This window comes from Anabas testudineus, chromosome 4 (genome assembly GCF_900324465.2).
Source record: "Anabas testudineus chromosome 4, fAnaTes1.2, whole genome shotgun sequence".
NCBI lineage: Eukaryota > Metazoa > Chordata > Actinopteri > Anabantiformes > Anabantidae > Anabas > Anabas testudineus.
This window is the reverse complement of record NC_046613.1, coordinates 1872431-1895275: the sequence shown is the minus strand read 5'-3', so window position 1 is coordinate 1895275 and position 22845 is coordinate 1872431. Positions and strand designations below refer to the sequence as shown.

General features: G+C 41.4%; 2 protein-coding genes across 2 annotated transcripts; one reads left to right on the top strand and one right to left on the bottom strand.

Moving 5' to 3' along the window:
- Positions 1 to 1696: 1696 nt before the first annotated feature.
- rfc4 (replication factor C (activator 1) 4) lies at positions 1697 to 6885 on the top strand. Its single transcript, XM_026344531.1, has 11 exons — positions 1697 to 1877; positions 2662 to 2786; positions 3407 to 3485; positions 3631 to 3710; positions 3836 to 3955; positions 4130 to 4273; positions 4354 to 4474; positions 4587 to 4712; positions 4807 to 4887; positions 6119 to 6232; positions 6599 to 6885. The coding sequence occupies exons 2-11, from the start codon at positions 2671 to 2673 to the stop codon at positions 6692 to 6694; spliced, it is 1077 nt and encodes a 358-aa protein (XP_026200316.1). The 5' UTR covers positions 1697 to 1877; positions 2662 to 2670; the 3' UTR covers positions 6695 to 6885.
- Positions 6886 to 9591: 2706 nt separating this feature from the next.
- LOC113151603 (desmoglein-2-like) lies at positions 9592 to 22196 on the bottom strand. Its single transcript, XM_026344519.1, has 14 exons — positions 22088 to 22196; positions 18824 to 18949; positions 18015 to 18173; positions 17745 to 17886; positions 16394 to 16554; positions 15906 to 16040; positions 15577 to 15762; positions 14478 to 14932; positions 14246 to 14388; positions 13527 to 13748; positions 13040 to 13282; positions 12481 to 12611; positions 12066 to 12368; positions 9592 to 11738 (listed from the first exon to the last, which is right to left on the bottom strand). The coding sequence occupies exons 1-14, from the start codon at positions 22133 to 22135 to the stop codon at positions 10659 to 10661; spliced, it is 3534 nt and encodes a 1177-aa protein (XP_026200304.1). The 5' UTR covers positions 22136 to 22196; the 3' UTR covers positions 9592 to 10658.
- Positions 22197 to 22845: the final 649 nt, after the last annotated feature.

Genomic DNA, 22845 nt, shown 5'->3' with positions numbered 1-22845 from the left:
CTCAGGGTGTGGGGCGCATTCACTTTCCTCTCTCCTCTCTCTCGCTCTCTCTCCCCGATGCCACGCCTCCTCTCGTCACCCTTCCTTTCCCGACAGTCTCCCCTGATTTTGCTCCCTAATCCAATTTGTTGTTTTTTCCTCCCAGGTTTTCTCCACTGCTCTCCTGCTCCTTGCTTGTAGTTTTTCTTTTTGTTACATCAAACCTCTCCTCTACTTCATCACAGCTCCACCCACATCCAAGCACTCACACAGGGGTGATAATGAGGATGATGATGTCACTTCCAGACATAATAGGAAATTAACAGTATGTAAGTCTGTCATAGGTGCAATAACTGAGACACAGCCAGTCAGCAAATGCAAGTAGATCAGTAGGTCAGCTTGTGAAAAAGATAAGCAGTCAGCTAGGCAACCAAAAAATAAACTCCATAGCCAGTCAGTTACTGAACAAAAGGGACAATTAGACAGTCTTGATTGTGATCAGAAAATCAGAAAACAAAGCAGTAAGTCAGAAATTAGGTTGAGAAAATGAACAAATCAACAAAACATCAGGCATCCAGTCCTTTTTATGATGCTGCTTCTAAAGTCAAAAACAATAATCCTTCAGATGCTGGGTAAGAAAACACTCCTGCTGCTGCTGCTGCTCTGGTGATGCCCTGTTTGTCGTAATAAAGAAGCTGAGTCACAATGAGGGAAAAGCGAATCAGAGGGCTGCTGTACCTGCCTGCAGGGCGGAGGGAGACGCACACACATACACAGAGGGGAGGATGGATGGAGAGGGGGTGGAGGAGTTGATGAGAAGGAAATCCTGGTGCCTGGAGCTGGCCCATGCGTGGATTGGAGCTGGTAATTGATGCTCATAGTGAATTTTTGCCTAGTTAGATTTTAGCTGCAGGACCTAACACAGGAAATCTTTTCAAAATTAACACTGCATTTATTTTCAAGTAGCTTAAAAACATATAGTTTTATCCAGAAATGGCAGTACTAAGCATCATCACTGTTGACTCATGAGGGCTCAAACAAAACAAATCAATAACCCCCCACCCACCTTTCACCATTCACGTTTTTTTTTTTTTGGCTGTGTCAGTCTTTTCTGTGTGACCAGAGGCCACTCCACTCGTCCCATTCCACATTTTGATTACAAGCTGGGGCATTAGCATCTCTCTATGAGTCTGTGGCCTCCTGGGAATATGGAGATTGCCTGGGAGACAAACATTAGCCAGAGACATATGTGCGCTCAGCTGAACGCTGCCACTCACTGATCATCCCTCTGCCAGCTAATTACAGGCCCTGCTGAGGGCTTCACACAATAGAATATAGAAACACGCTGCATCAAAGGCACAGCAGCTGGCAAACAGAGTAGACTTCAATCCACGCCAATGGCTACTGTTTGTAGCATCTACACTCATCCATTAGTGCTACAATAGAGCATTGTTAAAGCAGCATTGTTTTTGTGAATTCTAGCCAAATAAACAAGTGGCAAAATGCTGCTTTATACAATCCAGCAGTTTTGAATATTAAAAGAAATATTATGCATTAGCACAGCAGAGTGGTGCGAGATCGGAGGGTGAGAAACAGTGGACAGAGGAGAAGAGATGAGAAGAGGGATGCAGGAGAGGAGAGGAGAGGACAAATAAGAGGAGGGGCAGAAGCACTTCCTGTATCCGCAGCATTTGATTGGAAGCCACCAGATGTCGTCACCGGATGTTGTCTTCGCCGCCAGAGCGGGAACACCAAGACGCTGCTGCTGAAGTGAACATATGAAAAACCTTAGACAGACGGTTAACCCACGCTGAAGCAACGTTAGCCTTTACTACGGGCTGGTTCCAACTGGAGGATACTTAGGCCAGAGTTTTTCTTAACAGCGGCTCAAACACAAGGTAAGGACCACGAGTCTTTGTGCAGAGTCAACAGCTGTTAGCTAGCGTTACCCGATGGTAAACAGGCCATCACTGGCTAACTGCGCTAGCTAACTGTTGGCTAGCAACATACGAGGCTGTCGCTGTAATTAGTTTTATATCTAATTAAGAAACTTAACATTAATATTTCTATGTGTGACTTGCTGATAAACAGCTGATAAAATGTAAACCCAAAACACTGTATTAATGTTATGCAGAGCTATAACGTTACTGTGAGGAGTGGATTATTAAGTATTAGTATGTGTGTATTAGTATTATTATAGTCACTTAACTAATTTACCTGATTACTGTTTCATCATCATTGTAATGCTAAAACATTACAAACTGTATGTGAATATTGAGCTAGGTATTAAGTGTCAAGTGTTAACTAAGTAAAACACGTTGTCACTCTCGAGCTAACAATTTCATGTTGAGTTTCTTAAAGTGTCAAACTATTCTTAGGCTCTTGTTTAAATTATCCAGTTTTTTAAATGGAGCACAGGCTGCTGGCAAATTTGTGTTATAGCCATTATAGTCTACATCTACAGTGCACAGCACACATACCTGGTGGTACAGGTGCAAAGTTTATCATTCTTATTAAACCAGTAGATATTATACACATAAAATATTCTCTGCAGGTACTGAAGCTATGTTTTACACACACACACATACATACACACACCCACACATATATTTATATGCGGGTGTGTATGTGTGTTTCTGAATGTGTGTGTTATTCCCCACTGTGTTTCTGTTTTTACCACAGTCAGGAGTGATGCAGGCCTTTTTGAAGGGAGCGACTGTTCAGTCTATCAGGCCTCAAAAGGACAAGGCCAGCGCAGGACCCAGTACAGAGAAGAAAGCGAAGGCTATCCCTTGGGTAGAAAAATAGTAAGTGTTGACCACGAGAGTCTACTGTACTCCATTATGTCATTCCTACTATAATCACATGCACTGGATACAGAAGGATTTTCTATTGCATATTTTACTTCATGCAAAATGCAGGAAACTAACGAAGCATTGTACAATTTCAGATTTATGTCAATTGAATTAATAATCAGATTATATAATAATTCATAGTGAGAAAAAAGGTGAGAGGCATTATATTCTGTGTATAGTCTGTCTTTAAAATCAGCCCTGTGATAGACTGGCAACCTTTCCAGGGTGTACCTCGCCTTTTACCTAACGACAGCTGGAATTGGCTCCAGTACTCACGCACACACCTTAAGAGGGCAAGCAGTTAGGAAAATGGACATTTTGTCTCCCAACAGTGGAGAACAATCTGTTAAATGAGGAAACAAATAGAAATACCTCAGCCTCAGTAACAAACATCTAAATAAATGTACACTTTTTAGGTAATGTCACCAAAAAATACATATAATGCAGAAAGACTGATGCTATGGAAGAGCTGTTATTAGATTGCATTAAATAAATGAATGTACCTTGTCTGTGTTTATAATGAATCATAAACAATATAAATGTGTTTGTTTGTTTTTTTTTTCAACCTCCAGCAGGCCAAAGTGTGTTGATGAGGTGGCTTTTCAAGAGGAGGTGGTAGCAGTGCTGAAAAAGTCTCTGCAAGGAGCTGATGTAAGTGTCAGGCCCTTGTTTGCTTTTACATTCGTCATTTCTTTACAGCCCACCTTCCAATCAGCCCACCTTCCAATGCCCAGTACAAATTTAGTGTCTGACAAAGGAAGGCACAGTTTCACTTTAGTTTCTGTTTTAATTGCAGCTTCCCAATTTGCTTTTCTATGGTCCTCCTGGAACAGGAAAGACCTCCACCATCTTGGCTGCTGCCAGAGAACTTTACGGGTATGATGCTAAAATTTCAGTTTTTTACTTTTCCACAAATTTCTGTCGGTTATATTTCTTCTGTTTCCTGTTAATGAATTTGGCTCTCATGAGCATCCTGTCCTCCTCTGTTCTCTTTTCTTCAGCCCAGGGCTGTTCAGACAGAGGGTGTTGGAGCTCAATGCCTCAGATGAACGAGGCATCCAAGTTATCAGAGAGAAGGTCAAGAACTTTGCTCAGCTCACTGTGGCTGGGACTCGCACAGAGTGAGTCAGATGGTTTCCATTTTGACTTGATTTTTGCTTGATTCGTACTGCTCTTGTAAGTCTCTTTGGATAAACGTGTCTGCCAAATGACTACATGGAAATGCAATTGGATGTCGAGGCAGAAGAATCTGAAGTTTAAATCTTTATTTTATGTGTGCTTTGCTGTATTTGCAGTGGAAAGCCATGTCCTCCATTTAAGATCATCATCCTGGATGAGGCAGACTCCATGACAGCACCAGCACAAGCTGCTCTCAGACGGACAATGGAGAAGGAGTCTCGGACCACCAGATTCTGTCTCATCTGCAACTACATCAGCAGGTCAGCTGAGTGATCACAATCAATACCACACAAATATACTTTCTGTGCGACTGATCCACCCCCTGCTGTGTGTTCTTTAGGATTATTGAGCCTCTGACCTCCAGATGTTCCAAGTTTCGCTTCAAACCCCTGGCCAGTCAGATCCAAGAAGAGCGGCTGCTGGACATATGTGACAAGGAGAACCTCAAATACACCAAGGAGGTAAAAAAAATAGATCAGCAAAAACATTGGTGTGATGTGGAGAAGGGTTTTTATGTCAGTCAAAGAACTGCAGCTGCAGTTCATGTAGTAATGACCGTTTCTGTTCATCTAGAGTATAGCAGCGCTGGTGAGGGTGTCTGAGGGAGACCTGCGGAAAGCCATCACCTTCCTTCAGAGTGCCACACGCCTCCACGTCAACAAAGAGATCACAGAGCGTGCTGTTGTAGAAATAGCCGGGGTGAGGCGTACTTCACTGTATCATATAGGTGTCGTGAAACTAATACGTTTCTTGCTCTATTGCAGACATTTCATTTTGTTGTGCTGCCTTACAGATTGTCCCTCCCAAGATGATTGACAACCTGCTACAGCTTTGCTTTAAAGGCACATTTGAGAAACTAGAGGTTGCAGTCAGGGTAAGTATTTGTTTCTTTATTCTGCAGAACTTTGTTTTGTAGGGGTGGACGACATGGCTTAAAGATCATATCATGATGTCTATTCATGTAAAAAGCACAGATTTTTAACAGTGAGATCATAAAAGTGTTGGAAACACCTTTTGCAAACACATACACATGCATCTGACAAGAGCAAGTTTAAATTTGGCCTCAGTTATGGTTGAGTTAGTGACGGATGAACTAAACTGCTGTTGGACTTTTTTGAGCGATGGTGAGCAAAACAGAAAGCTGCCACCTGAATGTTTTCTGCACCCACTCTGTCAGAAATCCAATAACAGAGAGAAAAGGTATATGTGGTGAATATTTATAAGGGCTTACATTTATATTGGCTTTGGCCGTAAAGGACAAAAGTAGACGGCCAAAGCTGGAACTTGGTGTCCGATTTTCTAGAGCATGTGTTCCAGTCTCTTACCTTAGTTTTTCGTTTAGAGTTGTGTTAAACACCTTACACCTGAGTGAAAGTGGGATATTTGCAACACGACTTAACAGTAATTACAGTTTTTTATTAATTTCCGGTACCATTCAGCCATTGCAGCAGAGTTTGGTACATGGCTACAGTATTAGAGACAGAGAGAGGTACAGTAAATGAAAAGGAAGGGAAGAATTGAGTGAACTAGTTAGTGTTGCAGGCATGATGGGCGGTGTAAGTGTAACATACAAGGCAACAACCAGAATTAAATTCAGGCAACATTTGCTGATGCTAGTGCTGGAAGAAGGGTAGTTATGTAGTTGTGGTGGTAACATTTGTTTATTTGTGCTGAGATGTTGTTTAACCGAACAAATACATTAATTCAGTCAAAGTATATGCAGTCAGGTGATGCTTCAGTCCACTAGATGGCAGCCTAACACTGTTTGAAAACCTGCCTCCTCTCAACTGAATTAACTTGTAGAAGTGTAGAATAATACCGGTGAAATCAAACATTGTTAAACAGGAGAACAACGTGTGTTCCATTCATCAGTACATGTTCAACATCCTGTGGGTCTCTCCGAGTCAATAAGAAGAGGGAGAATGTTTTCCAAGAAGCAGGCAGTGCAGAATACATGAACCGTTGAAAGGATTCTTCTGCTCCGGGTATCTCTGATGTTGATGTTCAGAAAGAGTGATGAGCTGACTTTGCCCCACTCTCTGTACAGCATCAAATGTAGCATCTCATCATGTGTCATCTCAAATAACAAGTGTTTCCTCTATCAGGACATGGTTGATGAGGGCTATGCAGCCACACAGATCCTGAGCCAGCTCCATGAGTCCATCATAGAGGGAGACCTCAACGATAAGCAGAAGTCAGTCATCACTGAGAAGATGGCTGTAAGTAATCTGATACAGTGGTGTCTTGTCTTCTGTCTTTTTAATTTGTCTTTTTAAAAACGGAGAATACTACACTTAACCATTATCATTCTTCAGGAGAAGATGCACTGACATGAAATTAACGTTTGAATGCTATGAGCCCACAAACTGTCAGCTAAGGAGCTCACAATTCATGCCCCCCCACCCCCCCGAGCATTCAGTGTTTTCAACTATTGTTGTTTCGTCAGCTGTTTGCCTATGGCAGGCTAACTAACTGTATATATTCCTCCACATGTGCTCAGAGAATTGGGTGTATGCTGAATGTCACACAAAGCGCCCTCTAGTGGCCGTTGGCTCACTTCTTTCTCACTGTGTCTCCTCACTCAGGTGGTAGATAAGTGCCTGTCAGATGGGGCTGACGAGTACCTGCAGATGTTGAGCCTGTGTTCAGTCATCATGCAGCAGGCCTCCCAGAGCAACTAAAAGTCAACAAAGCAGCAGCTCCTTCCTGAGGAGAGTAGTGTCCTCTTCTTCCAGCGGGACCAGTGCTTCACTCAAACAGGGTTGTTCAGGTGCCTTTTGGATGAGCACTTGAATAGATTGGACACCATTCAGATGTGTCTTGTTCATTAAACTACTTACCAACAGATGTGTATAACATTAACATTTTGTATTTTGGAATGTAATAAATCATGTTTTGTATTGTTTTGTTTTGTTTCCTTTCAGTTATCTCTTCGCATAAAAATACACACAACATCCACAGAGTAACTAAAAATGTAAATGTATCACCTGAGCCATCTTTTAATCTGTCACCTTACTGTTAAATCTCAAAGCTGAGCTCAGCAGTCATAGAGAAAAATCAGGAAGGTTTTGAAATAGCTTTGTCTAATCTATAAATATGAGACATTTACATACAGCTTGGCTAAATGCCTCAATTCTGACACATTGCATGAGTACTGTTCTAAAATAAGTTATATCGTTAAGAACACTTTGAAAAAACTCCAAATGTTTATTGAGCAAGAAACTTATGCTGGAGATTTAAACAGATCATCAGATGGAAATAAAACTGCACAAGAATTGAGCTTTTTGCCTGTTTTTAAGCAAGACAAGGCGGCCTAACATACAGGGCCGATTCAAAGCCCAGGAATTTGCAGAATATTGCTAAATTAGGAGCATCCTGTTTAAAAGTGATGCAAAAAAAAAAAAAGTCCTCCTCTCTCCTCCTTTACATCACTTCTATTCCACTATAGAGGTTTTTCTGTGACAAAGTGCTGCTGAAGAGCCATTTGTTGAGTTTTCCATATAATCCTGTAAGATCTGAACTTCACTTAGCAAAGTTTCTTAAGCTAATGCTTGTGTTCTGATGCTATATGAATGAACGGTGGTGTAATGAACTGACTCTTTGGCTGCACTTTAAAACTGTTTTACAGTCACGACCCCGATGCAGACTGCAGTGTCCATATGTCCATGTCTTCATGTCAAGAAGAGTCTTAGTTTTTTGTTGATCAGTGTATAAAGGTCAGATAAGCCATGACTCTATGTCATAAAAAAGGAAAGGTGAAAATGGGTTTCTTTTTATAATACTCAACAGGTTCGTGCCCCTGGAACTAGAGCTCATGCTGGTTACATTTTTACCATCTCCTGCTGACCTCTTTTAAGGGCACGAGTTTCTTCGGTTTAGACCAACTTCACCTTCTGGTTCTGATAGTGAGAGAAGAGAGTCAATGATGCCTGAAAGGTAATCGCAATGAACAAAGAGGTCTGGATGTGGCAGGCGTGGACCAACATCAGGCTGCTTGGACCGTCAACTACCCCCTTTCTGTTCACACTGTACACATCGGACTTTAAATACAACTCCCACCACTGTCACCTACAGAAGTTCTCAGATGACAGTGCCATTGTTGGCTGTGTATCCGGGGGGGATGAGCAGGAGTACAGGGGGGTCATCTCTGACTTTGTGGGCTGGTGTGAAAATAACCACCTGATCCTAAACACCAGCAAGACAAAGGAGCTGGTTCTTGACTTGAGGAGGTCCCCTCCACCACACTCACCGGTGAACATCCAGGGCTCAAACATTGAGACACATTTAAATACCTGGGTGTTCACCTTAACAAACTGGACTGGTCTAGCAACATGGACGCTCTGTACAAGAAGGGTCATAGTCTCCTTCACCTGCTGAGGACACTGAGGTCTTTTGGTGTGTGCAGACAGCTGCTAAGGACTTTTTATGACACTGTGGTGGCCTCAGTATTCCTTTATGGAGTCGTGTGCTGGGCAGGGGGAAGTACAGGCAGAGACAGGAAGAGACTTAACAAACTGGTTAAGAAAGCCAGCTCTGTCCTGGGCTGCACACTCTGACCAGCTCCTTCAGCACGAGACTGTTATACCCACAGTGCAAGAAGGAGCGCTACCGCAGGTCATTCCTCACCACAGCCATCAGACTATACAGCACAGTACTACAGTGACACACTGTGTTATTTGTTGTTGCTGTTGTTGTTTATGTCATTTGTTTTTATACTGGAGTTAACTGGTTATGTTATCGTTGTTTGGTGTATAATTAATTAATTAATTGAATTGTCTTGTAATTTATTTTATTTTTTCTTGTGTAGTTAATATTGATGCTGTCCACTCTATACTGTTCTTCCATTCGGTTGTCCTATTTGTCACCTTGCTGCTGTAGACAAAAGAATTTCCCTATCGTGGGATGAATAAAGTCTATCTCATCTTATCTAATAATAATAGAGAGTCTGTAGTGTGTAGAGCACCACAGTGTTGAAAAGTTTTTACCCTCAACAGCAGAATGTAATGTTGATGTAAATGATTTTAATACAACGGCCTTGAAACACTTGAAAGACAACCTTAATAGTGGAAGTTACAATACTACTGTGTTTAGTTTAACACAGGCTACACAGACACTGGTGAGGAACATTTAATGGTAAGAAATGCTTGAACAGTGTATGTTGAAGAACCCGGTCATTTATCAGTAAAGATTTAATAGTCAGTGTTCTGATATTTATATCAGATGAGATAAAGTGCCTACATCTTGATAGAAATTCAATTGATTAATTGTTGTTGTTGTTTTATTCAGGTGTTATTTATTCAAGAAACTACTTAAAAAAGTAGAATAAAAGATTTAAGCCTAAATATAAACCCCCCACAAATGTATGCAGTATTCGCAAAGTGTGGGTATTTATATGTCAGTGCTGTGTGTGTGACCTGTTTGAACACTAGCTGAAACCTAACAAGGCAATAAGTTACCTGGAATCCTGAACACCTTCTAAGATGAACTGTGATCACATTGTGATGTCAAGTGTGTGTGTAAAAAGTGATGTGTTTAAATATAAAGATACAAAATACACCTCCACCACACAAACAGCAGACACCGTAAAAGACCAATTTATTTAATGTGCCAAAGTCAATGACAGAAATGAAAGCTATAACCAAAGCTAATGGACCGTACCATTCTGGAGGCAAAAGCAGTCTATGGAACAACCAGCAAACACCAGTCAAGACAGGAGAAGCCACAACACAAGGTGGTCCACATGAACAACGTCTGTCTGATCACACAACCCGAAAGAAATGAACACTCACTGGCACCCCCATGTGAGGGGTGCAGGCTTTCAATGTTTCTGCACTCATACATACAGTATTTACACATACACACATATTTATGTACACAATTACAAAAGAGCACAACAGTAGGCAGCTACCATTCCTTATTAGGATCTTCTGAATATACTGTTCTCATAGAAAAGACCTATTTACATTCTGACTTGTAACCACAAAGGGGCAATTTTTTTTATGTATATCTGTCGTTACGTGGACAAACGAAATGCTTGTTTTCATTTTTTCTTTGATCTTATTAAAGGAAGCAACCATGAGATAAATGTTTTTCATCAAATGTCCCTGAGACAAATGTAAAGAGATATAATCTGCTGACACAATCTTAAAAACCAGCCACCATTTATATTCATAAACAAACACATACAAAAACAACACAACGAATACACAAACAACAAAACGTTGAGGGGTTGACCTGCTCAGGCTCTTTCTCGTTCACCATTAGTCCCGGCATATGCCTATGATGTATGAACGTTGTCACAAAGTGGAGCTTATCAGCGAGTTATTTCTGTGAACTTGAATGTAATAATGCATGTCATAATATATAAGAGAGCTATGTAGCTTGTTAGCATGCCAACTTAACATTACCTATGTACTACTACTTAGGCTGATAGGGATATCAGGGTAAGTAGGGCTTATAAAAATTCAAACGTTGACCTGATGAGTAGAGGATCAGGAGTTTTGGGCCTATAATATGACAACATCATTCCTGGTCAGACTGCTGCAGCACACCCTCCACCAATAAACTGACAAGCACATGCATTCCGGAGATTGCCCATTCAGTAGGTTGAATTGCATCAAAGAGTCTTTTCTCAGATGCCACAGTTTAGTGAACTTCTCTGGTCTCCTCCACCACCACCTTGTAGTCGGTAGGGGCTGTGCCCATTGTGGTGGTAGAGGAACGAACCAGATTACTCTGAGAGCCGGTGAGGGTGCTTCCCATATTGTAAAGGACCTTTTGGGAGCCAGAGATGTCACGCATCTGGGACAGACCTCCCGCTTCCTGAATCAGCTGCCCTGTACTGCTTGTTGGACCTCCCACCACAAAGATCTGAGATCCTGAAAGTGCTCCTGACTGTAACGTAGCTCCCTGCAAGAGGCCCGCTTGGCTCTCTTTCAGCTTTTTCTTTGACCCTGCAGGCACTTTGCCATCCATGACCAGCATGGTCTGGGACCCAAAAAGGTTTCCAGCTTGGATCAGGTTGGAATTGCCCCCCTGGACTCCACTCCTCTCCACCAGTACCATGCTGGGGCCCTGAGCTTGTCCACTGGACACAAGTGTCTGCCCCTGAACAACCACGCCTTGGGTAGGTCCAGCCTGGGTGCCGTTAACCAATACCATGTTCTGCAGATTGGTGGTCGGTGCCTCGGCCAGTAGCACTGTGTTCTGAACCTGTGGCTGGACTACATAGTGCATCGGCTGCAGCACAGGGGTGGTGGTGTAGTAGACCGGCTGCTGCTGCTGAAGCAAGAGCACCTGGCCTTGATTTGCCACTCCTTGCTTGACTGTGATCCCTCCTTTCACTGTGCCGGTGCTTTCCTTCACCACCTGTGAACGCTCAGATGTCTCCCTGACCACGGTCTGCTCTGTTCTGGGCACAGTTGGCTGTAGTTTGGGTGGAGAGGGCAGCTGTGGGACCAAACTTGTGACCGACGTCTGGGTGTTGACAGAGGTACTGGGCATTGGATTGGACACTTGTTTGACTTCAACTGGGATGGTCTTGCCTCCGCACACCTCTGCAAGGGTCTTGAACTTTGGTCCTAGGTCATCGAGGAACTGCAGGTCATTGTCAGACTCCAGGAGGCTGCAGCAGCCAACTGAGCCGGCCTCAGAGCCCTGGCCCTCGTAGTCATAAACCAAAAGACCATCCTTTGTTCCAAGGTTCTCGTTTCCACTGGCCGCCTTCTGTTGGAAGAAAGAAATTATTACCAAGGCTACTTTTATGTTGACTGACTTTTTCTAATGTTCCTCTATTAAATGAAAATTAAAGTGGTACAACATGTTCCACACAGTTATTCAAACTTGTGTTCAGCCTTCACTATTCTTTAAAAAAGGTTCTTTAGTTCTAACCTTTATTTCAACTGAGGTCATTCTTTTTCAGCTGCTAAGGAAAATTACATTGGCAATGTATATAAAGATTGATTCAGTTTCCAACATCATTGTTATGTGGGGGATTACAAAACACTAGTTTGGAATGTAGAAATATAGGGTTGTATTCCAAAGATTTTTCACCTCAGTATAGTACTGTCTCAAGACATTTTCTGGAAGGGCCATGCCATCATAAAATCCTCCACTTCCTCCTGATTCCATGTATTGAAAGTCACTGTGGAAGCCACTATTTCTCTGGTTTGTTGCTCCCCATTTTCCTTCTCCATGGTCACTTTCAAACACTGGAATGGTTGCTTTGTTCATGGAGGACACAGATTTTCTAAAATCCGAAGTAGCCGTGGGTCCCACTGATTTGGTAAAAATGCCCATTCCTCCACCATTCATATCTCCGTCTGTTTGTGTTGGCATGTTCAGTAGTGGAACCTCCTGTAATAGGCCAAGAATACAAACATTGAACAGACTGAACAGTTCAGTGTGTCAATCAAACGTCACCTCAGCAACAAGCTAATACATTTGAAAGGTAAAATGTTGTTATTACCGTGTTCTCTCCCTGGCCCTCGGTGCGGTAGTTAATGAGGTGTGATTTAGTGTCAAAAGGCATCTCGGCGAAGCTTCCTGGCACAATTGCCCCATTTCCACATAGGCAGAAGAGCAGCAGCAAAGGAATGACTGTAAAAACAGCAACAACTACGTTTTAGTCCAACTTGTATGGTGGCCTGAGGTCGTCCAAAAAAAAGTGTTATTTCAGTTTACAATTTTAGCACAAAATCAAAAAATCGTAACCTTAGGACAGCTACTATTTAATGTTTTTGATTTTGATTGAACTTGTTAAGTATTCATAAATATGCTGATCTGGTAACTGGAACTTTGCAAAAGATTTAAAAATAAGATATATAAAAAAAAAAGGTTTAATTATTATTATTATTATATATTACATTTTACCAGTACTAGTCTCAACCTTCACTAAGAACAATGTCTGAAATTCTTAGTGGAACAAGTCTTGTTCTTGTTTTGAATGATTTGATCTGCCCTTATCTTAGGTGGTAAGTAATTAATCACACCAGCTTTCAATAGATTGAGTTTCATATGATACTCACGTAGTAACAGCAGAAGACCCAACATTAGCAGCCCAATGCCTGCAGGTCCTAACGCTGATGTTTTCGCAGGCTGACCATTGGCGTCTCGTTTTTCACACACCACTCCACTCTCACATGTACAGACTTGAACCTTCGCTTTCTGTGGTTCAGGACAGGCTAGGCCCTGCTCATCCGTCACTATAAATTCCACCTCATAGTATCCAGGCCACAGAGCCTCCTGGGCCCTCAAGATCGCTGCAGTATCTGCCAGCATCAAGACAAACGTATATATAATAACATATACATAACATAAGAAATGTTATGTATATAATGAAAGACACAATTTTATTAAATCAATGGTTTCACGAGAAGGTGTCAGGCCATTTAATGATCAAACGGCTGAAGACACCATTCCCTAGCCTGGTTCCCAACTGCTGTACTAACATGAGCTGACATACTTTAAAGCTGTACCCATCAGTACAACTGAGAATAGCAGTGTCCTCCTCACCATTGAGATGCTCCACCTGCCATTTTCCCTGAGTTCCCTCTGGGACAATGGCAAAGTTAAAAGGAGGTCCATTGGGGTATGCGTCCTCATCTTTAGCGTTCACAATAACAGCATCATTCGGAATACACATTGTCTGGAAGTTACTGGTCAGAGTGGGGCAGTGGTCATTAAAGTCTTCCACCTGGATGGCTATGGTGCCCGTGGCTGTTTTAGCAGGCATATCTGCATCAGAACAGAGAGACGAAAAACAGTTTTTGTTTAGTTCTTCAACCTTCATAGAAAAGTTGAAGAGACAAGCACCTTATATTCTCCCAGCTAGTAAACAAAAGGACTAGACAACTGTAAATTCTCTCATCAGATTTGTGTGAATTTTACTTCTTGGACAATGTGTGTTCATTCACCCCTAACAACTTTACTAATGATGAGTTTTAGCTTTAGTGACGTCCCTGTTGACATCAAATGGTCTGACTCCAGGAAAGGTTTTTAAATGCAGACTAAAACTTACCTTGAAGCTCTAACTTTTAGTGAAAGACTTACTTATTCAAAGTACCCTCTTCAAAGAAAATTTTAACCTTTGCCACAGGGATTTATAGTCCCTCAATTTAAATGGAAAAGGCAGAAGAATTCCTTTATACTTAGGATTATTATCAGTTGACTTCATTAGATAGTACAGGTGTACATAAAGAAGTGGCCTGTGAGTATATAGTAGAAGAGAGTACCGTCTGTGATGCAGAGTACTTGAGCAGTGTATGTTCCATTGACCAGGAATTTTGATTCTCTGTCAGGCTTCTTGTTCAGGCGGACCTCAGCTGTCACTGGATCGATGATCAGCCAGTTGTCTGGGTCTAAGCCTTTGGCATACCTGTAGAAAAAAAGTGTCAGTTTCGTTTGAAAAAAGAAGCTAATACTGTAAACTATTGAGGATTGTATGAAGTTTCTGTTTGCACTGACTTGACATTCTCAGCTGGTTTCCCTGTGTCCCCGTCTATAGCAGGGTAGCGACAGATGACATCATTAACATTAAAGGAGTGGCCTCCTTCTGAAATGGGAACAGCTTTGACTTTGGGGGCAAAGCGCGGGCCTTCGGGCTGGTTTATCACATCAATTTTGACTGGATAGGTTTTAATCGGGGTCCCACTTTGCAATGATGATCCTCCACTAGTAGCAGCACTTGCTCCCCCTGTTGCTGTTCCTGATCCTCCTCCACCTGATCCTCCTCCACCTGATCCTCCTCCTCCTCCTCCTCCTCCTCCTCCACCACCTCCTCCTCCTCCTCCTCCTCCTCCTCCAAATCCTCCATTGAAACCTATGGTTCCAGTATTTATTGCATATGGTCCAGTTAGTGGTGCCTTGTTTCTTACTGCTATGCCTAGCTCAAGGTTTTTCACATCTTCATAATCCACAGCCTGTGAAGTAGCACACACACAAACAAAAAGAACAAATATTACTGTAACAGCTGCAATTGGCTATTAGTTGTGAAGGGGTCTGTGTTACTATAATTCCCTCATTTATCACACTTTCTAATCAAGCCTAAAAGCGATCCCAAAAACCTGAATGCAATGGTAGCTTGACCTCGTCTGGCACATAGATGTCAGACTTGAGGCCATGGTGGCTAGATATATGGGCATTACCAGGATCTGGTAAAGGTGATTAGTGAAGGCTAACTGGTAACATGAGTCTGAGAAGCATGGAATCTCCTCAGCTTTTCAGGTAAATATGGGTTTCCCGTTCTCTTAGATGACAACAGCTGGGTTGTACCCTGATTTGAAATTCCAATTCATCTCAATTATATTACCAATAGATATATATAGTCAAATCTACCCTTGTCTGGCCCTTTGTCCAGTCCAAAACACACCTCTAAGTGCAGCCCTAAAACCTCTAAAAGCAAATCTGTCTGTAAACATTGTTAATCATGGCTGTACCTGCTCCCATCCTGATGAACAAGTTCACCAACCTTATTTCTTCAGTACTTTGTATGTGGAACATTATCACACCATGATCACAATTATCCCCCAAAATTGGCATTTCCTCTGAATAAATGCTGCAGTACCTTATCGAGCATTAGAATGCCCTCGTTGGTTTTAGGGTCTGTTTTAATGCTGAAGTACCCGGCCTCGTTGCCTTTGACAATATCAAACACGGCTTCCCAGTTGTCAGTGCCTTGCTGATCCAAGTCATTTGCTTTGAGCCTCATCACCTCCACACCCTGTGTGTTCTCCTCAATTTTTCCAGAGAACTGAAAGTAGAACACATGCAATGAAAGTCTTGAGGTTGATTTAGGCATTGCCTTTATTTAACAACAAAACAGCAAACCCATGGAAAAATCCTCAATATGTAATACAACATGTTCATATTGAAGGTTGTGAAAAAGAAAACTACCTGCTCTTGTTCTAGAGTAGGAGGGTTGTCGTTGACGTCATTAATATTAATGATAACAGTGGTGGTTGCACTGTTTCCTCCTGGTGCACCATTGAGGTCTTGACCTTTCACCGTCAGAACATACCGATCTGTTTTCTGAAATTGATAAACAGTCATAAGTTGATAAGGTGATTGGTTATCTAATATATATATATATATATATATATATATATATATATATATATATATATATATATATATATATATATATATATATACATATGAAATATATGTGTGTGTGTGTGTGTGTGTGTGTGTGTGTGTGTGTTAGTACACAGAGTGGCACCCAAGAAACAAGGTATAGAAAACAGGTGGAGGTTGGGTCTCAAACCTTACACTGCAAAGTGCCTTGCTATTTGGTGCTATGCAAATGAACTTCCTGCCACTTCTTAACACAAACCAAACACCCGTTTGACTTAAAATAATAGACAAAAGGGATCATTCTGTACCTCTCTGTCGAGGTTATCCTTGTTGACATAGACGGTTCCATCGGTGGCTATGTAGAACATGTCATCAGGTGGGTTTTGATCTATGATGGTGTAGGAAATCTGAGAGTTCTTATTTCCCTGTTCGTCAGCATCTGTCGCAGTGATTTTCATAACTGAAGTGCCTGTAGAAAATGAAAAAGTTATTGTTACTGTTTTATAAATTATGTTTCACACTAAAAACTGTGTGATATTTTCTTTGAGATATTTCTAACTAGCATTAAGTTCCATTTTCAGTGGTCTCCCATGTAACATGTCAGTCAAGTTTTGGGTTAATGTTTGAGAAAACCAAATTTAGTTTTCGGGAGATGTTCATTAGGCGTTGGCACCAATAGTCAGTTAAATCGCACAACCTCAACACTGTGAGCAGATAATAAAAATGAATACAACCAGTCAACATAAGGCAGTTCACATTACAAATGTATGATCTGAAGGTCCACTGGAAACTAAACTGTCAGAATCACTTTTTACTGAATAGCTTGAGGGGGGACAAGAGGCAATGTTTGAGGAAGATTTCTGCCTTGCTGGTAATCTCTGTGAAGACTGTGTGGACAGAGGCACAGCAAGTTGACAACAAAGAACTAGAGGCAACCTAGTCTTAGACTAGACAAACAGAAAAAGGTGCAGGACCACAGATATTAAACATATAAACAAAGCACAAATATGCCTGATACTGAAGTAATAGATGGCACTGCTATTATTTGCTCAGATGGAACAGCCAATCAGAACAGTCTCTTTCACCAGTAGGTAGGGTGAATAGATATATATAGTAGTAGGGTCTGCCATTGATTCAAATGCCGAACTGGCTGAAGAACCTGCGACAGTGGTGGTAACCCTAACCCTAACCAGGGCCAACAGTCAAGAACACAAAATAAAAACCAGGCTCACAGACTCTCACCAATGGCTAACCTAAAACTTGGTGTGTCATGGCTATAGGGCCAGTTACTGAGTCAAGTGATAAATCTCAGACTGTGTTAAAATGCCTTCAACATAACAACTATCACGGTCACAGCTGAACCAAGATAGGGTCAATTTTAAAGATGCTATGTTGTTTTTGTTTTGTTTTTTTAACTAGCTGGAAAATGTAAGAAACACTGTGTGTAATGACACTAGATGTAGCACCAAGATTTGGGAGTGTTCAATGACAAACCAGGTAACACTAATGTCAGATCTTGATACGCACAGGTGAATGACACTATCTAAAACATGAATTGTCAAGAGAACTCCACAAGACCAAACAAATAAGACAGACTACAAATCATTTACTACAAATCAGATATGTTCAGGATGCTAAAACCAAAGCAGGAGCACTAACCCACAGGACTGAGCTCATCCACCTTTCCAGGACTGATGACTCCAAACACTGGAGGGTTGTCGTTCTGATCTAAAATCTTGAACCGCATGTTGATATTAGGCTCTGCCAGGCTCCCATCATTGTATCGAGCAACACCTGACAGCTAAAAACAGTGCAAGACGAAAATCATTATCTGTCTACAGTATGAAACTACATTTTCACACATTTTTATAGACTGTAGACATATAGAAAGTGGCTGAAATGCATTCTAAAAGCAGCCATATTACTCACATTGTACATATCGATTTGCTCCCTGTCGAGAATTTGGGTCACACTAATTAGTCCACTTCTAGAGTCGACTGTAAAGACACGGAAGGGAGCCTGGTTTGCACCAACACCTTCCAGGGAGTAGTAAATATTTCCTGTGCCATCATCAAAATCTGAGTGTATCTGAAATGAATCACAGAATATGCAGTGGTTCAAATAAACAGTTCATATTAGAAAAAAGAAAAGACAAAAGCATTTGTACTAAAAATTTAAAATCAATTGAAATGACCAAAGACCACCTCTAAATTTAAATGTATTGTCATTTCTGACCGTCCCTCCTCGATGAAGCAGAAAATGTTCAGTGGCCCCCTCCACTGGCTGGTCATGCTTATGTATTGCTGATTGCTTATCCATGTGTGAAGAGCACACATAACTTGTTGCTGTTTAGTCAGTGAAGTGACCACCAATTTGAATGTTTTACAGCTGAATTAGGGGTGTTTTGACAAAGAGAGGACAGTCCTCACCTCAAGTGTCTTTAAAAGGCTGTTTGAGGGTTAAGACTTGTAGAGCTGAAACTGACATCTAGGTTAGGGTCACAGTAGGGGTTGGGTTAGGGTTAGGGACTATTTAGATAATTAGGATTAGGATGAGCAGCTAAGAATAACAGTAATATTATTCACTAAACTAATATGACTATAATAATATTACACTTATTTTAGTCAATACATTTTGTACTTGCGTGCATAAGTTCTGTTACAATTCCGTGCTGGTTGGAATCTCTTTATGAGGTTTATAAAATAATGTAAAACGACTTGAAAACATGAGTGACTCACCTTGGCAACAGGTTCCTGAGTGTAGTCGACATTTTCCTCCAGCTGCTTGGGCGGGGGAATCCAATGTCTTCTTTTTCTGACTAGACTGTCTTCAGAGTTGGCCCTCGCCACAGCAACAGCCTGGAGCTGCATTACAACACATGTAATTACTTCACAATGGTAATTATCTGACATAGTAACATAGTCCAAACATGTAAAGTTCCTAAAGAGTTCCTAAACAAGATGCAAGAATTGTAACAAGAACAAACACGGCAGGAACCGAGACAACCTGAGCAGACACTAAATACAAATTGGAAATGATGTATTTATTAAAATAAGACATTTCTCCAATATCTAAGTCATACAAGTGAATTAGTAATCTCCCCCTATAGTTATTAGTTCAGGTGCTCCACTGTCACTGGGTCACTTTAAAAGTTTCCTTTGAATTCCTCTTGAACCATTCAGAGTCCAGCCACTGCTGTCTATAGCTGTCTATAGCTCTCTAGGTGAGTCGTCACAGCTCTCTTTGATGAATGGTGGACTGGCCACCGCATCCGAGGCTTATTCGGAGGCAGAAGGAGCCTTAGAGCCTTTGCTCTAGTTGCCTGTTCATGTTAGATTTACTTTGAAAATCTGAACCAGTTTAGAATGAGATAACCAAAAAAAAAAAAAAAAACGAACTGGAAACAGGAGGGAAGGTTAAATTGTCTTTTTTTAAAGCACTGTTCAAAACGATTTAACATCCTGCTGCAGATTTCCTTTGTTGCTGTTTCAAAAAGTTGAGTCGCTGAAATTTGATCTGCCAGTTTAAGGGAGGCTGGGACTGACCTGCAGTTCAAGAAGCAGTCAGCAAATGTTGCAAGTTCAGCAAGCGCGAGACAGAAAGCTAGGCGGGACAATTGGTAGCACTGCTGAAAATATATTTTAACAAATACACTCAGAGGCATAAAAACTGAGCTCCTGTGTAGTAAAACTGTTGACTATTACCATTTTAAACATACACAGCAAGCCAGCCACAGTCCTGCTTTTACTGATTTAATTGACCGGACAGACTTGATCGAGATAATGAGCAGTAGGTAGTGCAGGGATAGTTGAAAAAACAAGCAGGACTGAGTAACTTTGGATCAGGATTGATCACTCCTGGCTTCGAGGTTTAATTTCTAAGTTAAAGAATCTAAATGTGGTCATTTAGTGACCTGGGGTGCAGGACTCTCACTAAGTCAAGCCTTTTCACAACTGAGGCATTCTGATAAATGTTGGGGGACACTCGGAGTAAGATAAGGTCATCTGACGTGGGTTTCGTTATAATTTAAACCATTTAATTGGTTCTGTTTATTGATTTAGCATGCTTGCCAGGGCCTCCATAGATATAACCAAAGAGCTATCTGCCATCTGCTGTTTCTCTGTTTGTTTAACAATTAATTACATACACGGGTGAAAGTGACAAATGGTCTAACATTTGTAACTCCAGTTCTGTGAGTACTGAATGCTCACATATTGTCTGCACAACAAAAACACAACATGCTTTAAAACATTTCATGGAACTGTACGTAAGAGCATCCATCTGTCTTGTGCTGTGCAGCTGTCTTATGTTCAGAGGACACAGTGGCACACCCTGCCACTCCTTGGATATAGACGTGTAAGCTAATCTGTCTGTGCATGGGCAAGTCAGGATTAAGACGTATGGTGAGAAGAAAAGAAGGGAGTTGTCTTTTATATAAAACAAGATGATACTCAGTCTGACTCACGTGTGTGAAAGCATGTGAGGTACAGAAGGTACTGAGTCGACACTAATGACTGTTTGTCTGCAGGCTTCATTTTCAGAAAACCTGCTTCAATAACTATTCCATTAATTCAGCAATGAGTGGAAGGAAAGATTCAACCCCATCAAATGAGTATTTAGTAGCTGCCCCCTTGCAGTCACAACATTAAGCCTTGGCATTCCCTTCTATTCAAAACGGCTTAAGCTCTGTCAGGCTCCATGCGGATCGACAGTGAACAACCCTTTTCCAGTCCAGTCACCAACCACTTTTGCGTAGCTTTCTCTTTGTATCCGGGGGTTGAATGGGCTTCAGTCACAAAGCATTCTAAAGAAGATATTTCTTCTTAAATCCAATTAATGTCGTTGTCCTTTTTTCTTCTGAGGTTCACTGTTTGCTTGTTATTTACTCATCTCCATGAAACCTGATGTGACACTTCCTCCTCAGCCACCGCAACAGCGTACTGACCCCTACTGACCTTCTCAGGTTTGAGAATGGATCAGTTGTGTGTGTTATTCTATATCCACTAGTGACACAACGAGATATGAGACTTCTGCCTCAAACTACTCGTTTAGTCTACTCTGCCTACTCTGTCTCGTGTCCAAGCACTTGTTGGGCGTTGATGTTATATAGGAACAACTAGAACACATCTTCAACTTACAGTGACAGTAAGATAGATCAATATTAGATACAATAAAGGTAGAAGCAAAATCCAACGTTTAAGCTCATGTCATTACTCTGACTTGGATATATTCAATGACTTGGAAACTTTTTTGTGTCAATGCATAACTTGTGCTTTTAAATAACCTTTTCAAAGAGTTGCTTGCGTGCTTCGTCCACGATTTGATTCACAAAGAACTCGAACTTACTAGACCACTCACTGCACTCAGGTGATCTGCATTCAGCAAAATGTGTGACTTCTAAAACCAGCGGTAGTGGTTTAGGTGAGTTCATTTAGGTGAACTCCCTATTTTTAAATTTTTATTATTTCTTGCCTTATTACCTTGCACAGATCTATTGGACATGAACGAGCATAAGAAATCCAGACCAAGAGGTGTCTTCGTGATTTACTTGGATAATGATCCAGAAACGCGCTGAGCACTGAACACTGACCACTGACCACTGAGCACTGAACACTGAACACATTTGATTGGCTCATTACTCGGATTGTTAGTTCAATATTGATTTCTGTCAGCTGTTCATCTATTTTTCTTTTTCAAAAAAAAAAAAATGTTTTTCAGCCAGTTGTTACAGGAAACCAGGTAAACTAAATAATCATTAATATTCATAAAGTGAGGTAAAGCTCTAAGTCCACTAACAGATAATATGTGTATATAAAATGTTTTGTTTTCTGATGCCAAAATAGGAGAGAACATTCACAGCTCTCTTTACAGGTAGATTACAGTGACTTTTCCCTCCACTACATGAGAACCATTTCACACTACTGAGGACAAAGTGTCCCACAGAAACTCCACAGACTACCAGACAACACTATCCACTGTCAGGAAACAGGATGAAGACTCACCGCAGGCAGCAGCAGCAGCACAAACACGGGCAGACAGACCCGAAGCATAACTGGAAGAAAGAACCAATAATCCTGGTGAACTGACAGAGTCCCGATGGCGCTGATAAGAGATCCTGAGTGAGAGTGAGCTGATGGAGGCGAGGAGGAGGCTTATGAAAAGGGAGGAGTGCTCCACCCACATCCACACCCAGGGACAGAGAGAGACCTGCTGGAGAGTCTTCCTGGAACAAGTGGATAATTAGTCACATCAGGACACATGTAGTCTACAGATACAGTACATACGCTTTACAACACAGCCATCATGCTTCATATAACATGGCTTTTTATTTAGGGCTCACGTTGATATACTTATACATTCATCTATCTATTTAGCTTTGTATTACTGTGTCTTCAGGAAGGTTTGTATTTGGTAATGAAAAAGTAGTTCACATGCCAATTTGTTCTGGCAGGTTTTTAAAGGGCGTTTTAAAAAAGGCACCACACAACTCCAGTTTTAGCTTTAATGATTTCCATTACTGCTTAGAGAGAATTTAAACATATCTTTGCTTACTGTTAAAAAAACAACTCTGGCACGCTGTTAGCCAGGTAGTCAATGTTCAATGTTGTCACTAAAGGAGTTCAGAGAATTTGTGCCAAGGCCCCTAAATGCGCTTTCCACAGAGAACAGAAAATCCAATCAGTGTCCATCAATGCATCCTCCCAACTGCTTGTCCTCTCAGTGGTCAAGGGGGTGCAGAACTGAACGTCTTTGGACAGTG

Bases quoted from the DNA above. Each gene is read 5' to 3' on its own strand.
- rfc4 (XM_026344531.1), top strand. From the start codon at position 2,671: ATGCAGGCCTTTTTGAAGGGAGCGACTGTTCAGTCTATCAGGCCTCAA. The intron at 3,486-3,630 runs GTAAGTGTCAGG...TTTTAATTGCAG, and splicing joins AGTCTCTGCAAGGAGCTGAT to CTTCCCAATTTGCTTTTCTA. The intron at 4,713-4,806 runs GTGAGGCGTACT...GCTGCCTTACAG, and splicing joins CTGTTGTAGAAATAGCCGGG to ATTGTCCCTCCCAAGATGAT.
- LOC113151603 (XM_026344519.1), bottom strand. From the start codon at position 22,135: ATGCTTCGGGTCTGTCTGCCCGTGTTTGTGCTGCTGCTGCTGCCTGCG. The intron at 18,174-18,823 runs GTGAGTCACTCA...GATTCATTTCAG, and splicing joins CTCAGGAACCTGTTGCCAAG to ATACACTCAGATTTTGATGA. The intron at 16,041-16,393 runs GTACAGAATGAT...TATCAATTTCAG, and splicing joins AGGATAACCTCGACAGAGAG to AAAACAGATCGGTATGTTCT.